Source organism: Gekko japonicus, unplaced genomic scaffold (genome assembly GCF_001447785.1).
Source record: "Gekko japonicus isolate JY-2015 unplaced genomic scaffold, Gekko_japonicus_V1.1 scaffold3094, whole genome shotgun sequence".
Taxonomy (NCBI): domain Eukaryota; kingdom Metazoa; phylum Chordata; class Lepidosauria; order Squamata; family Gekkonidae; genus Gekko; species Gekko japonicus.
In genome coordinates, this window is record NW_015176543.1 from 49,861 (window position 1) to 64,818 (window position 14,958).

At 49.4% G+C, this 14,958-nt stretch overlaps 1 protein-coding gene across 1 annotated transcript in view; it reads right to left on the reverse strand.

Annotated features, from left to right (window-relative positions):
• LOC107124072 (class I histocompatibility antigen, F10 alpha chain-like) overlaps nt 1-14,958 on the reverse strand; it is a gene marked incomplete at its 3' end in the record, with an annotated part of 78,493 nt that overhangs the window by 49,572 nt on the left and 13,963 nt on the right. Inside the window, exons 2-3 of the mRNA XM_015427459.1 lie at nt 12,010-12,285; nt 1,369-1,644 (exon numbers count right to left, since the gene is read on the reverse strand). Of these exons, the coding sequence (XP_015282945.1) occupies nt 1,369-1,644; nt 12,010-12,285 (552 nt within the window). The remainder of the gene's footprint in view (nt 1-1,368; nt 1,645-12,009; nt 12,286-14,958) is intronic.

Sequence of the window (14,958 nt, forward strand, 5' to 3'; positions counted from 1 at the left end):
CGCCTCCTGGCCTCTTCCTGGTGGGACAAGCTGCTGCTGAATAATGGCCTCCAATAAGGCTCTAGATCTTTCCTGCTTACACTGGTTAGATTTAGGAAATGTGGAAATGGAGCTATTGGAATTTCAAGAAAGCTCTATCTGGAAAAATAAATTCTATGACCTGTGTGAAACACTTGAGAAGATAGAAGGATTGCTTTCCTTACTTTGTTTGGATCATCTTATGCTTGTGAGCAGCTGTTTTCAGCTTTGAATTATATCAAATCTGACACCAGAAACAGACTCACAGATTACCTAAGTGCTGCATGTGTTTCTCTCAAACTTACAAAGTATGAGCCAAGGTTAGACAAATTATCAGCATGCATACTACAGCAAAAATCACATTAATTGTTCAAAAGCATACCAAATGCAAAGTTTTACCTTTCAATAAAACGTTGTATCACTGAAAGCTCTGTTATGGTGTTTTTCTTTTAAGACAAAAGATGTTAATGTGTGAGTTGTTTTTTCTAAACTAAAACCTCAGTATTCAGGTTAAATTGCCGTGTTGGCACTTTGCGATACATAAGTGGGTTTTGGGTTGCAGTTTGGGCACTCGGTCTCTAAAAGGTTCACCATCACTGCCCTAGAGTATCCTGCCCCACTGCAAGAGGAGGTGCAGTGAAAAGGGCTGCAGTCCAGTCCTCTCCTTGCTAGTTTTCTACTTGCAGGGAAATGTACAGATCACTGCATTTTATTGATTTTAGCACGTTCAAAATTTAAAAATGCAGCGAATAGGGTTGTAAAGGACCTTGGGGGGGGGGGGTTAGTTGAAAACTGATTTATAAATAAACTCTGGCCCCGTTCACACGGCGAATTTGCCGCGGGAGAGCCACGAGTGGGTGGTGGATTTTCCGGCCACAATCACACCACAACATCTGGGAAGTGGAGCACACCCGTGGCCAACCTGTGGCATGCTGCTGAAAATGCGTGTTAAAAAAATACCTCCTTGAAGGTAGTAGCAAACAGTTCGCCACGGGCTGCCTCCGGACTCCCTTGGCGTGATTGCGCCGGCGTGGCTTTTCCCCTCTGGCCGTCTGCGTTGCAGCACACACGCAGAGGGCTGGAACCGTAGATTGCTGCCGATGCGTCTGATTGCGTTGTTGTGCGGCTAATTGCGCTGCCGCAAATAGCCACGCCTCCCCCCCGCGTTTTCAGGCCCATGTGACCGGGGCCTCTATTACACATTCATGACAGCAGACAAAACTATCAACTCCCACCAGTTCTCTGAAGCGCATTCCTCCATTTCTTTCCCCTGCATGCCTGCTTCCATGGTTGAGGTGTGAGGGAGGTGCAAAATTACCCTCCCCCTGCCACCCTGTTTCCCCTCCTCACCGATCCTCAGCAAGGCCTCTTTCCCATAGTGCAGATAGGTGCGCAGCCCGTCCACGCAGGCTCCCTTCAGGAAATGCCCCCAGACTTTCCCTTGGTCCCGCTCGGCGTCCCACTTCCTCTTGATGGGCTTGGCCTCTGCATTCATTGCGATCCAGGTGAAAGTCGCCAGGTCCAGGCTGAGGAAGTCCCTCCCATTGTAGCCGTACTTCACAAACCCTCCGGTAGGATCATCCCCATTCAGTTCGCAGCCAGAGAACACCTGCAAGGTGTGAATCCCTGGAGAAGAGATACAAGGCAGAGGCCTCAGAGATAAATATGGAGATCCTCCTCATCCAAAACTGAACAAACTATTTGGGCGCTTCTGCTGATTCCCCTGGACCCCTTGGCAGCTTTTGACCACAACATCCCTCTGGAGAGGAGGGGGCCAAGTTCAGTATGTGTGTGGGGGGGCACCATGCTCCCATGATTCAACTCTTACTTGACTGGCCAATTCCAGGAGGGGATGCTGAGGGAGTGCTGCTTCAGGTCTGTTATGGCGTCCAGGGAGGGCTCCCTCTCACCCCTCCTATGCCATCTAACACTGAAAGAGGCTGCCTGGGGGTTTGTATTGAGGTGCTCACAATAGGCAGATGACACCCGGCTCTGTGTCTCCTTCAGAGCTGATTCAGGCGGGTCTGTGGAAATCCTGAAGAGACGGTAACACGTTAGATGAAGACTAATAAACTGAAGATCAATCCAGACAAGACTCAGGTGCTGTCAGGCCCATAGCCCGGATTTTGTGGCTTGGGGGGTGAAAACAAATTCTGGTGGAGCTGCCACAATTTTGATGTCTGCTCCAATCCGCCCCCAAGCCCAGCCGATGCTGGCCACCCCTCCCCTCCCCTCCCCTCCTGTAAGATTTAAAGGGCCCTTCAGCTGATCGTGGGGAGCATGTGGTCCGCTGATCAGTTGGAGGGCCCTTTAAATCTGCCAGGAGGGGAGGGAGAGGGGTGCAAGCCATCTTAAAATCCATAGGCCATAGAGATGCGTGATCAGGATGCAAGCTGCCACGTTTCGAATATCCCCCCCCCAAAAAAAAATCAATAGGCTATGGTGGGACCCAATCTCAGTAGCAGCACATACAGAAGCCAGATTAGTGATTTCAAGATTTCTATGGCTGATGGATTTCAAGATTATAAGGAATTTCCTTATAATTTATAAACTATATGAGTCCGCTCTATGATGAATGTATGTCAAGTTGGACTATGGAGTTACTATACAACAGGAGTGAGACACATTGACATTTTTGGGACTTTGTTTCTCTGCACTGATGTTGCTTCTTGTATGAATACCTTGGCTTTATCCTGTTACATGGTTATTGTGTTATTGAACCCGGTATTATAAATATTATTATTTTCGTATACTTTTTTGTTTACTTTTGTGATTTTGGCCAGCATTTTTTTGCATTTTGTCCCCTCCCAATTTGGTGTCATCTGCAAATTTAATGAGTAGCCCCTCCACACCCTCATCCTGATCATTTATAAAAATATTGAAAAGTACTGGGGGCAGAACTGAGCCCTGTGGCACCCCACTGGACATCTCCCTCCATTCAGATGAAATACCGCTGACAACAACTCTCTGAGTGTGGTTCCCTATCCACCTGACTATCCTAGAGTCCAGTCCACAGTCCTCTAGTTTACCAGAACATCATGGGGTACCCTGTCAAAGACTTTACTTTGTTGTTACAGGTAAACAACATCCACAGCATTCCCTCGATTCAGTAAACTTGTCACTTGATCAAAGAAGGAAATGAGGTTGACCTGCAGGACCTGTTGTGGACAAATCTGTGCTGACTTCCCCGGATCACCAAGTTGTCCTTTAGACCTCCACCACTATTGGGCTTCTCCACATACTCGTTTTCCCCACTGGCAAGCTCCTGTTTCTTGGGAAGGGGGGGTTCCTATTTCCCTAGGTTATACTGCAGGTTTTTATGCCGGACATAAACAGATGTAATATCTAACTGACCACTAGAGGGAAGAACACCTACAGAACAGAAAAGCACCCACCCGAGAGGAATTTACAGGCGAGGAAAATGAGAATGTGGAGAAGCCCCATGCCAGCCCACCAGTTAAGTGTCAGCAAGCTGCCATTCTGTTTTCTGTGACCTCTGTGTACATATCCTTTCCCTGTTGCACCCGGCTTGTTTTCTATCATCCTGCTCCTGCGTTGGAATGCACAAGATAACTGCTGGAGGTTGTGTGGGGGAGAAGATGCTGTAATGCTTGCCTATTGCTTTTCTCATGAGTACTGCACCTGTGTTTTGTCTGATGTTCTGCCTGGTTCCCATGGACTGGGCGCGCAACCGTTTCATTAGCCCGCCAGCGGGAATGCTATTCATTGGATCTGTATCTGTTTGAATTTCTTTTATTATGCTTGACCTAACTGTGTATCCCCAGTTCTAACAAAGAACGTGTTTGAGTATGTCTTCAACGCTTTGAAATAAATTTTGCTTTTCTTGAAAACGTGGATTTATTCTCGATGCTTGGGGATCCAACATATTGTTAGAACTCCCTTTCTCCTATCGTTCCGAATCTGGCAAGACCATGAGCGGCACTGAGGGAAATCTACTTAACACGGAGGGGGACTCAGGATCGGTCCCACATACCTCCGCTTCTTTGGTGTTCACGACTGCTGTGTGGGGGAGAAGATGCTGTAATGCTTGCCTATTGATTTTCCCAGGACTACTGCACCTGTGTTTTGTCTGATGTTCTGCCTGGTTCCCATGTACTGGGCGCGCAACCGTTTCCTTAGCCCGCCAGCGGGAAAGATATTCATTGGATCTGTATCTGTTTGAAGTTCCTTTATTATGCTTGACCTAACTGTGTATCCCCAGTTCTAACAAAGAACGTGTTTGAGTATGTCTTCAACGCTTTGAAATAAATTTTGCTTTTCTTTAAAACGTGGATTTATTCTCGATGCTTGGGGATCCAACATATTGTTAGAACTCCCTTTTCCTATCGTTCCGAATCTGACAAGATCATGAGCGGAATTGAGGGAAATCTACCTAACACGGAGGGGGACTCGGGATCGGTCCCACAAACCTCCGCGTCTTTGGTGTTCACGACTGCAGCCTCGATGGAGGGTGCCGTGGGGGGAACGATTCCCCGCCTGCCTGCACATCTGTCTTGGCCGCCTCCGACCCCTTCGCAATGGGGTCCGCGGAAGACTCACCAGCAGGATGATTGGACTATGTACAACACCCAAGGCACCCGTGAGGTGTACTCCCGTCGGGGGAGCGGATTACGTGAGAGTCTGTTTGACAAGGGATTGTTCCCGGAACCTGGGTCTACCTCGGAGAAGGGGAGCCCCAAGCAGGACCTCGAGGAGTGGATGTTCGAGCCGTCGGGACCGCGTGGTCACGCAGAAGATGAGGAGGGCACCGGAGCCTTCCAAACGGAAGAGGACTACGACCCACCCCCGGATTATCGCCCTCGGGACCCCATCCCGGAGGAAACTACCGGGGAACGTCTAGCAGAACTGGAAGACTCGGTGAGAGACTTAATGCGGGCATTCCAGGATGTGATGGAAGGCCTGCCGGGAATGTTGGACGTTAGAATGGCCAATTTCCTGGACGCACACGCCGCGCAGTTGCAAGTTGCTCCTGCACCGGGATTTCCCGCGCCGCCGATGCCTGCTCAGCCGCTGCAAGCACCGGGAGTTCCCGCGCAGCAGGTACCTGTCCAGCAGCCGGTGAGACCGCCTCCGCCAGTGCCTGCGCAGCCGCCGATGCCAGGGGGTCCGCCGGTGCCGGGTCTGCCGCCGCCGCTGAGGCCAATACCAGCAGGGCCACCGGTTGTACCGGGTTTCCCTCCCAGGGGAGCTCCGGGGCAGCTGGGCCCGTTGGTGAGGCCTCCACGACCCAGACCCAAGGATCTGCTGGAGGCTACCTTCGACGGCAACCCGGATGAACTCGCTTTCTTCACGGTGAGGGTGCATAAATTCGTAGAAGAGAGTCGACACCTGTTCCGAAATGAAGCTGGTCTCATTGATGTCATCTCGGCAAGACTGAAAGGAGACGCCGCCACATGGTATGTTGGACTGCACAACGACCGCGGTCCGGAACTTTTGAATTTGCGAGCATTCATGTGGGCGCTGAGGGCGAGATTCGAAGATGTCAACGCGAGTCAAAGAGCTAAAGCGTTCCTCCGGACCTACCGCCAGAACAAGAAGTCGGTTCGCGAGTACACTCTGGAATTCCACAAGCAAGCAGCTAAGCTCCGAGACTACCCTGATCATATATTGGCTGAGATGTATCGCTTGGGTCTCAACGCAGAAATCCGAGAAACGGTTCTGAAAACTGTCAACCCTGTCTCCCTGATGGCCTGGACCCAAGAAGCTGAAAATGCAGAAGACCGGCTCACCACCATCAAACTCGACCTGGCTGCTACGACCAACAGACCCGCCGCTGTCGGTGCCTCTAAACCCAAGACTCAACGCCTGTCGGAATCGGCAAGGGAACTACGGATGAAGATGGGGCTCTGTCTCAAGTGCGGGGAGAAGGGGCATTTCGCTGTGGATTGTGGCAGCCGTCAAGTCAAGGACAAGCCGCCTACCCCAAGCCCGAAGACACCGCTGTCGGGGAAGAAGGGGATGGCCAAACCGCGTTTCTCCAAAGCTCTGCAGGCAGCCCAAGGTTCGGGGGAAAATGAACCGGCTGCCACCGAGTCTGAAGAAGAGCTGGTGGCTGAACCGGCGGAAAACGAAAACGGCCTGTTGTGAGAGGCGCAAAACGACAAGGCCATTCTAATGCTGCGCCCAAGGTGGTGAGAGAAACCCCTTCCCTATTTTTCGTGACTGTCTCCTTAATGAATCCGCTCCTAGGAACCCACGTTAGGGTAAGAGCGTTGATTGATTCTGGGTGTGGGAGGGATCTCATCAGCCCTAGAGTGTTAGTTGCACTGGAAGCGGGGATAGTCCCCTTGAAGTCCCCCATCATTTTTACTCAGATGGATGGGGCACCCATGGAACCTTGTACGCACGAGACTATGGCTTTGCGGTTGGGGGCGGGAGATCATTGGGAATCCAGGTCCTTCATTGTCACCCCTAAATCGCAGTTCGACTTAGTACTGGGGAGTCCCTGGTTGTTTACCCATGACCCTTACATCTTGTGGGAAGAAGGGGTTGTCAAATTTGTGTCGGCTAAGTGTGTGGATCACTGCTGGGTGGATTCGTGGGGGGACCAGCCGACCACACAGTTCCCCTGCGGCACTTTGCAACCGGAAGAGTTAGCTTCTTTGCCTCGAGAGTATAGAGACTTGGCAAAGGTGTTTGGCGAAGAGGAAGCTAACGAATTGCCCCCTCATCGCTCGACTGACTGTGCTATTGAACTTTTGCCTGACTGTAAATTACCCAAAGGTAAAATTTATGCGATGGGGCCGGCTGAGAAAGTCGAACTGCGGAACTTTATTGATAAAAACCTAGCCCGAGGTTTCATTCGCCCGGCTTCCTCCCCTTTCGCCGCGCCTGTACTTTTCCGAAAGAAGAAGGACGGGGGGCTTAGGTTGTGCACTGACTATAGGGGTTTGAACGCTGTTTCTTTGTCCAATGCTTACCCCCTCCCATTAATTAAGGACTTGGTAGCTGAGGCCACCAAGGGCAAGATCTTCTCGAAACTTGACCTCCGGGATGCATATTTCCGTGTGCGCATCCGGGAGGGGGATGAAAGTAAGACTGCATTTAATACCCCTTTGGGGCAGTTTGAGTACCTCGTTATGCCCTTCGGCCTTCAAGGGGCTCCGGGGGTCTTCATGAACCTAATCAATGAGGTCCTACATGAGTTCCTATTCAAAGGAGTGGTCCTTTACCTTGATGATGTGTTGCTGTACTCTCAGGACCTCCAGTCGCATATTAAATTGGTGCGCCAGGTCCTTAAGCGACTTTATGAACACCACTTGTTTGCTAAGCTGTCAAAATGTGAATTCCACAAGACATGCATTGACTTTTTGGGATACCGCATCTCTGGGGGGAAGGTTGAAATGGACCCTGCTAAAATTCAGGCTGTACTTGACTGGGAGCCCCCCAGGACCCGCAAACAATTGCAAATGTTCCTCGGATTTGCCAATTTTTACAGAAATTTCATCCAGAATTTCGCGCAAATTGCCCTTCCCCTGACTGAGTTGCTAAAGACCAAAGGGAAGGGTTTTGATGCTACGAAACCGGGCGCCCCGCTTAAATGGTCCCCTGCTTGCGCAGAGGCTTTTGAGAAACTTAAACTGATGTTCACCTCCGAGCCGGTGCTGGCGCGCCCTGATGAATCTAAGAAGTTTATTGTCCAAACTGATGCCTCGGATGTGGCTATGGGGGCCGCTATTTTGCAAGAAGGGGAAGATGGTCGGTTACATCCCCTGGCGTTTGTGTCCAAAAAGTTTTCTGATGCCGAACGAAACTGGGGGATTTGGGAAAAGGAAGCGTCAGCGATCCGGCTGGCTCTCTCCACTTGGAGGCAGTGGCTGGAGGGGGCGCAACTGCCGTTTGAAGTCTGGACTGATCATAAGAATCTGGAGATGCTGAAATCCCCTCGTTCTCTCAACGCTAAGCAACTTCGTTGGGCGGACTTCTTCGCTAAGTTTCGATTCACACTTCGTCATTTCCCGGGGGCGGCTAATTCCCTGGCTGACGCGCTCTCGCGCCTCCCACAACATGACAGTCAGCGTGAGATCATCATGGACTCTGTTTTTTCCCCCTCCCATCTGGGGGGGGCCGTAGTCACCCGGGCGCAGGCGCGAACGATTCCACACTCTGATGAGACTTCGCCTTCCCTGTTCCCTGTGGGAGGGGGGGCCTGGGTCCAGAAATATCTTTCTGCTTTTACTGCTGAGGATGATGCCTCCCTTAAGACATTACCTGATTGTGTCCGTAGCCCTGAAGGTCTGATTTATTCTGGAGACAAATTGTATGTGCCTATTTCGATGAGGAGGGAGGTGATGGAATCTGCTCACGGTTCGAAACTGGCAGGGCATTGGAGTTTCGTTAAATCTTTGCAACTCATCCGCAGGCAATTCTGGTGGCCACAAATGCGCAAAGACCTCTTATTGTTTGTTAGGTCTTGCCAAACCTGTGCCTTAACTAAACCCAGGATGGGCAAGCCTCCTGGTTTACTGCAGCCACTCCCTACTCCGTCGAGACCATGGGAAGTGGTGTCCATGGACTTTATTACTGACCTCCCTGCGAGCAAAGGGAACACTGTTATTTGGGTGGTTGTTGATTTGTTTTCTAAGCAAGCTCATTTTGTGCCTTTTCCTTCCTTGCCTACAGCTCAGAGGTTGGCGAAATCGTTTATGTCCCACGTGGTGAAAATTCATCAATTACCTGCTAAGTTAATTTCTGACAGGGGGACCCAATTTGTTTCTAAATTTTGGAGGGAACTTCTTTCCATTTTAGGGGTCGAACAAGGGCTCAGCAGCGCGTATCATCCCGAAACTGACGGACAAACGGAAAGGGTTAATCAGACTCTGGAACAATACCTGCGTTGTTTTACTAATTATCAACAGAATGATTGGTGTGAATTATTGCCTCTTGCTGAATATTGTTATAACAATACGGTCCATAGCTCCACAGGCATGTCTCCTTATAAAGCTGTATCTGGTTACGACAGTCCCCCCCTCCCTTTCTTGGAGGGGATGGGCCAACGTCCTGTGGGGGATGCTGATACATGGTGTATGTCCTTGCAAAATGCATGGCCTCTGCTATGCCAAACACTTGACGCAGCCAAGGCTGCTTACAAGACCCAGGCAGACAAGGGTAGGGTGGTGGGGTTTGATCTGAAACCTGGGGATCTTGTGTATGTCTCGACCAAGAACATTAAGATGCTGCGGCCTAGCAGAAAATTGGGATGGAAGTTCATTGGTCCGTTCAAAGTGCGTAAAGTCATAAATGATGTGGCGGTTGATGTTGTTTTGCCTAAGAATTTACGTGCCTTGCATTCTGTCTTTCACATGAGTCTATTGAAGAAGGATCCTGGACCGTCTCCTTGGAGACCAGAGACTACTCCTCCTCCGCCTGTCATTTTGGAAGGGGATGAACATTTTGAAATCGCTGATATCCTTGATTGTAAAGTGAAACGTGGTAAACTCTGGTACCTTATCGAATGGGTTGATTTCGGTCCCCAGCACCGCGAATGGGTGGAAGAAGGGGATATTCGGGCCCCTTACCTGATCCGTAATTTCCACAAGAGGTTCCCGGACAAACCGGGAGGTCTCCCTCCCAGCCCGGGAGATCTCCCGCCCGGCCCGGGAGGTGTGTTGTAAGTGTATTTTAAGGGGGGCAGTATGTCAGCAAGCTGCCATTCTGTTTTCTGTGACCTCTGTGTACATATCCTTTCCCTGTTGCACCCGGCTTGTTTTCTATCATCCTGCTCCTGCGTTGGAATGCACAAGATAACTGCTGGAGGTTGTGTGGGGGAGAAGATGCTGTAATGCTTGCCTATTGCTTTTCTCATGAGTACTGCACCTGTGTTTTGTCTGATGTTCTGCCTGGTTCCCATGGACTGGGCGCGCAACCGTTTCATTAGCCCGCCAGCGGGAATGCTATTCATTGGATCTGTATCTGTTTGAATTTCTTTTATTATGCTTGACCTAACTGTGTATCCCCAGTTCTAACAAAGAACGTGTTTGAGTATGTCTTCAACGCTTTGAAATAAATTTTGCTTTTCTTGAAAACGTGGATTTATTCTCGATGCTTGGGGATCCAACATTAAGGTCCTCTCCAAAACCTGCTGTCTGTGCTCCCGCCTTCAGAGGTGAGGAAGGAGGTGACTGTAGACAGGGCCTTTTTGGTGGTGGCACCTCACTTTTGGAACGCCCTCCCACACGAGGCTTGCCTGGCACCTACCTTACTTTCCTTGGCATGCCAGGCTAGAATATTTCTGTTCATTCAGTCTTTCACTTAGGGGTTTTATCACTTAGTTGCTTCAGGGCCAGCTTCTGGCTCCATCTACATCTTTATGCTGCTCAGACTGTGTTTCATAACACATACAAACACATACGAAACTGCCTTATACTGAATTAGACCATCAGTCCATCCAGGTTAATCTTGTCTACTCAGACTGGCAGCGGCTCTCCAGGGTCTCAGGCACAGGTCTTTCCCATCACCCACTGCCTGGTCCTTTAAATTGGAGATGCTGTTGGGGATCGAACCTGGGACCTTCTGCATGCCAAGCAGATGCTCTACCACATCTCCCCTCCCCCCCGCCCGCATGTCTGCAAGCCTGAACGGAAGACATCTATGAATCCCAGCTCCAAACCTCTCATCTGTTAGCTGTCAAAGTCACTGGGTGCAAGAGGCTGGGCATTGAAATGCAGAGGTAAAGAGTAGGGACTCTCCTTGATGGGCAGGGGTGCATAAGAAGAGCCCTGTTGTATCAGACCTATGGTCTATCTAGTCCAGCATCCTGCCTCACACCATGGCTAAGAGAAGAAGAGGAGATTGGATTTATATCCCGCTCTTCACTACCTGAAGGAGTCTCAGAGCAGCTTACAATCCCTTTTGCTTCCCCTCCCCACACCAGACACCCTGTGAGGTAGGTGGGTCTGAGAGAGCTCTTTCCAGAACCACTCTTGAGAGAACAGCTCTAGAAAGAACTTATGACTGACCCAAGGTCACACCAGCGGCTATATGTGGAGGAGTGGGGAATCAAACCTGGTTCACCCAGATTAGAGTCCACACGCTTAACCACTACACCAAACTGGCCAGCCAGTTACTCATAAGAACATAAGAAGAGCAATGCTGGATCAGACCAATGAGGGACCATTTGGCCCAGCATCCTGTCTCACCCAGTGGCCAACCAGTTCCTCTGGAGGGCCAGCAACAGGGCAGAGAGGCCGAGGCCTTCATAAGAACATCAGAATAGCCCTGCTGGATCAGACCAGGGAGGGCCATCTAGTCCAGCCTCCTGTCTCACACAGGGACCAACCAGTTCCTCTGGAGGGCCAGCAACAGGGCAGAGAGGCCGAGGCCTTCATAAGAACATCCCAAGAGCCCTGCTGGAACAGACCAATGGTCCATCTAGTCCAGCATCCTGCCTCGCACAGTGGCCAACCAGTTCCTCTGGAGGGCCAACAACAGGGCAGAGAGGCCGTGGCCTTCCCCTGATGTTGCCTCCCTGTGCTGACTCTTTATATGGAGGCTGCCTTCAGTCACCATGTTTAGTAGCCACTGATAGACCTATTCTCCATTAATCACTACAATCTCCTTTTGAAGCCATTGATGCTTGTGACCATCACTATCACCCCTGGTACAGAATTACACAGTTTAATTACTCAAGGAGTAAAGAAGTCTTTCATGTGTCCTGAACCTGTTTCTCAACACCTTCATTAGCCTCCCCAAATTTCTGTGAGAGAGGGAGCAGGGAATAAAGGCCAAGACCTTCTCCTGATGTTGCTTCTTGGCTCTGGGATTCAGAGCATTAGTGCCAGTAGCCATTGATAGAATGATCCTCCATGAATCTAATCCCCTTTTAAAGCGGTCTATGCCAGTGGCTATCACTACACCCACAATTTAATCACCCTCTCAGTGGTTCCACTCCCCCAGGCGCCCCCCCTCCCCTGCTAGATAAGAAGATTCGGAGGAGGATGTTGTCTGCAGCCCCTCCTGCCCTCCACTTACCCCTGCTCTGGTTGAAAGGGTTCTTCAGAATCATCAGATCTCTGACTATATGGTTGCCAAAGTCCCATCCTGTGTTCCTGGCCCAGAAGTTATTGTCGTCGTGGCTGATCTCCTCTATCCAGGACGACTGAGGCATGCACTGGTCGGTGGCTCTGTTGTAGCGGCCGAGGAGCTGGTCATCCACGTACATTAAAGAGGTGAGCTGGGGCATCTGCCAGCCACGCTCCCAGATGGCCGTGTTGAAATAGTGGAGGGTGTGCAAAGAGGAGGGGCCGCCTGGGAAAGAAAAGAGGGTAGAGTTGGAGGGAGCTGTAGCCGGGGGCACCCCCAAATTGTCTTTTGTGCCGCCATTAAATCAAACCACTGTTGTGAGAAAAATAAAATAGTGGGTCAGAAAATTTACACCCCATTTATACAGTTAATTTTATAAAGAAATCATGGTGTGTTTTTTTTCTCTCCTCCATTTCTGCAACTTTCCAAGCAGCACAGTGAACAGGATCCCCAACATGATTTCGATAGGCCTTTGTCTCAAAAAGATATCTTTCCTCCTTCTTACCCAGGAACCAACATTTGCATGACATTGTTCATAGACCTAAAGAATTTGGAAACATTTAAGAATAAAAGCTTGGTATGCCCCTGCCATTAAGTGGAGGAAGCCAAGATATTTGCAATACTAAGGCTTGCCTACATGCAGAACTCCACATCTCACCTGCAGCCATCAGACAGTGCCTAAATGTCTGCCTTGAGTCAAGCAAACAAAGAATATCCTGAAATTGTAACATTCTTGTCTTTATCATTTAGATATTTGAGTGCTATCCTGTATTGTTTTGCAAAGGAGCATCAGAATGCCCCATTGCCTGTGGAATGTGTGAACATCTAGGCCATGATGGCCCATAATTAACAGGGCAGTTAAATTAATTGATGCAGTTTATGATTTCTATGGCTCTATCGAAATGTATGGGACCAAAATGGTATAAAAAAAGGCAAGAAGCTTCATTTCAGCACTGACTCTCAGAGATCCAGAGAAGGCTTTGCCTTTCGTGATCTCTCTGGGCCAGTCCAGAATAGGGGGTGGGGCGGTCACGTGGTGAAGCCCCGCCCCTTCTTTACCCCGCCCTCTGCTTCGATCCTCATTCCGTTTGGGAATGAGGATGAAGCAGGAGGGTAAGTAGCCGGGCCTTCTGACACACTTCCGGTGATGTCAGGGGGTGTGGCCTTCTGTCACTTCCGGTGATGTCAGGGGGCGTGGCATATGCAAATAAGTTATGCTAATGAGTTATGCTAATGAGCTCCGGCAGCTCTTTTTCTACAACAAGACCCCTGGTTATATATATATAACCACTGACTGTCTTTTTTTCTTTTGAAGTAAGGATTCTGTTTTGTATTTCTTGCATGTCTTTAGCTAATACACTATTTTATTGTTTAAATAACCTGTGTGCATTCCAGCTAACTTTCCTTTATCATTCTACCTGCCTTGGTAAGGGGCACACACCAGACCATTACGAATCTAGAGGTACAGGTAACACTATACAGGGTTAGTTTAGACTGACAAGTGCTACAGGTGCATTCTTACAACAATTTGGTGCCGAGACCGGGATTGGTCATGTGTCCATGCCACAAGGAAGAACCCATCGCTGGAACTGTGAGTACATATATATACTTTCTCTCTCTCTGATCTATCCTTGATTTTCCAAGTGTGATTCCTAAGGACAGCCTTTGTGGGAGGCACTTAGAAGGGGCAGGGAATGCCTAAATAGAATTTTGGGAGCGCTATAGTTTCTCAGCATGCCCAGCCGGTCTGAGCACGAGCTGATAGAAGTTCTGTAGGCAGAACTTAAGCCCTCTGTAAGTGCAAGCTTCAGCATTTTGTTGCTGCACTGACAGATGTGCAATATCCCACTGCCTCATTGCACAACCATAGAAGTCGGTCTCCTGGGGGGTGCAGCGAGTTGGGTACTTGGAGCCCGCTTTTTTCTCTTCATTCTTTCTTGCTATAAGATAAGTGGGTGGGATAAGTGTGTGTGTGAGTGAAATTTATAAGTGCGTGTGTTGCTTTGGGGGAATTGTGGAATTTTATTTGCCCAAACCGTTTTGGGGCGCTCTCGCAAGAGACTGGAGACCTCTTGGCCCATCCCGAAGGAGAGGTCTATAACTCTCTAGGGATTGAAAGCTTGAGCGACACAAAGTAACCAAAACAGTACATTCTCTTTTTCTCCATACCACCATTTTTCTCTATCTGAGTGAAGCGTGTGTGCAAGCGTGCCTGTTGTGTTAATTGAAATTGTATTATGGGAGGGAATGTTAGCAAGGTTGTGCAGTCATCTCCCCTAGAGATTGTGCTTTCCCATTTTAATTCCCATCAAAAACAACATGAATGGGCCAATGGTTTGACTCCTAAGAAATTAATCTCGTTGTGTAGACGAACTTGGCAACAATTAACTAAAAATTGTGAACAAATGCTCCGCTGGCCAAGAGAAGGCTCCTTTGATAAATGCAAGCTGGCAATTTTACAGGCCCATGTGCCAGCAGGGAGTCCTTCCTCAAAATATCTGCATTTGTGGCTGATAGTGGCCAAAGTTAAGGCAGGTTGTACAGATTCCTGTGATCCCTCCCTGCCAGCAGTTCAGGCATATGGGGGAGCACTGGACTCTAAGCGCTGCTACAGAATTGGAAAGATTAGAAGCAGACACCACAAATGATCTTTTTGAAACATTATATGTTACCATGAGACCAGGAAATCAACCAGCACCTGGTCAAGGGCCCCCTGTTCAGATACAGCCGGATGATAATAATCCAAACCCACCAGCTGATGACCAGAATCTTAATCCTCAGGTTGTGGTACTGCCAGGTGGGGGAGGAGGTGACAGAGAGGGAAACCCTGCTGCACTGGTTGTTCAATCAGATGAAAGGGGGAATAAGAAGCTTGGCGCAAACCCTAAAGCCAAGAAA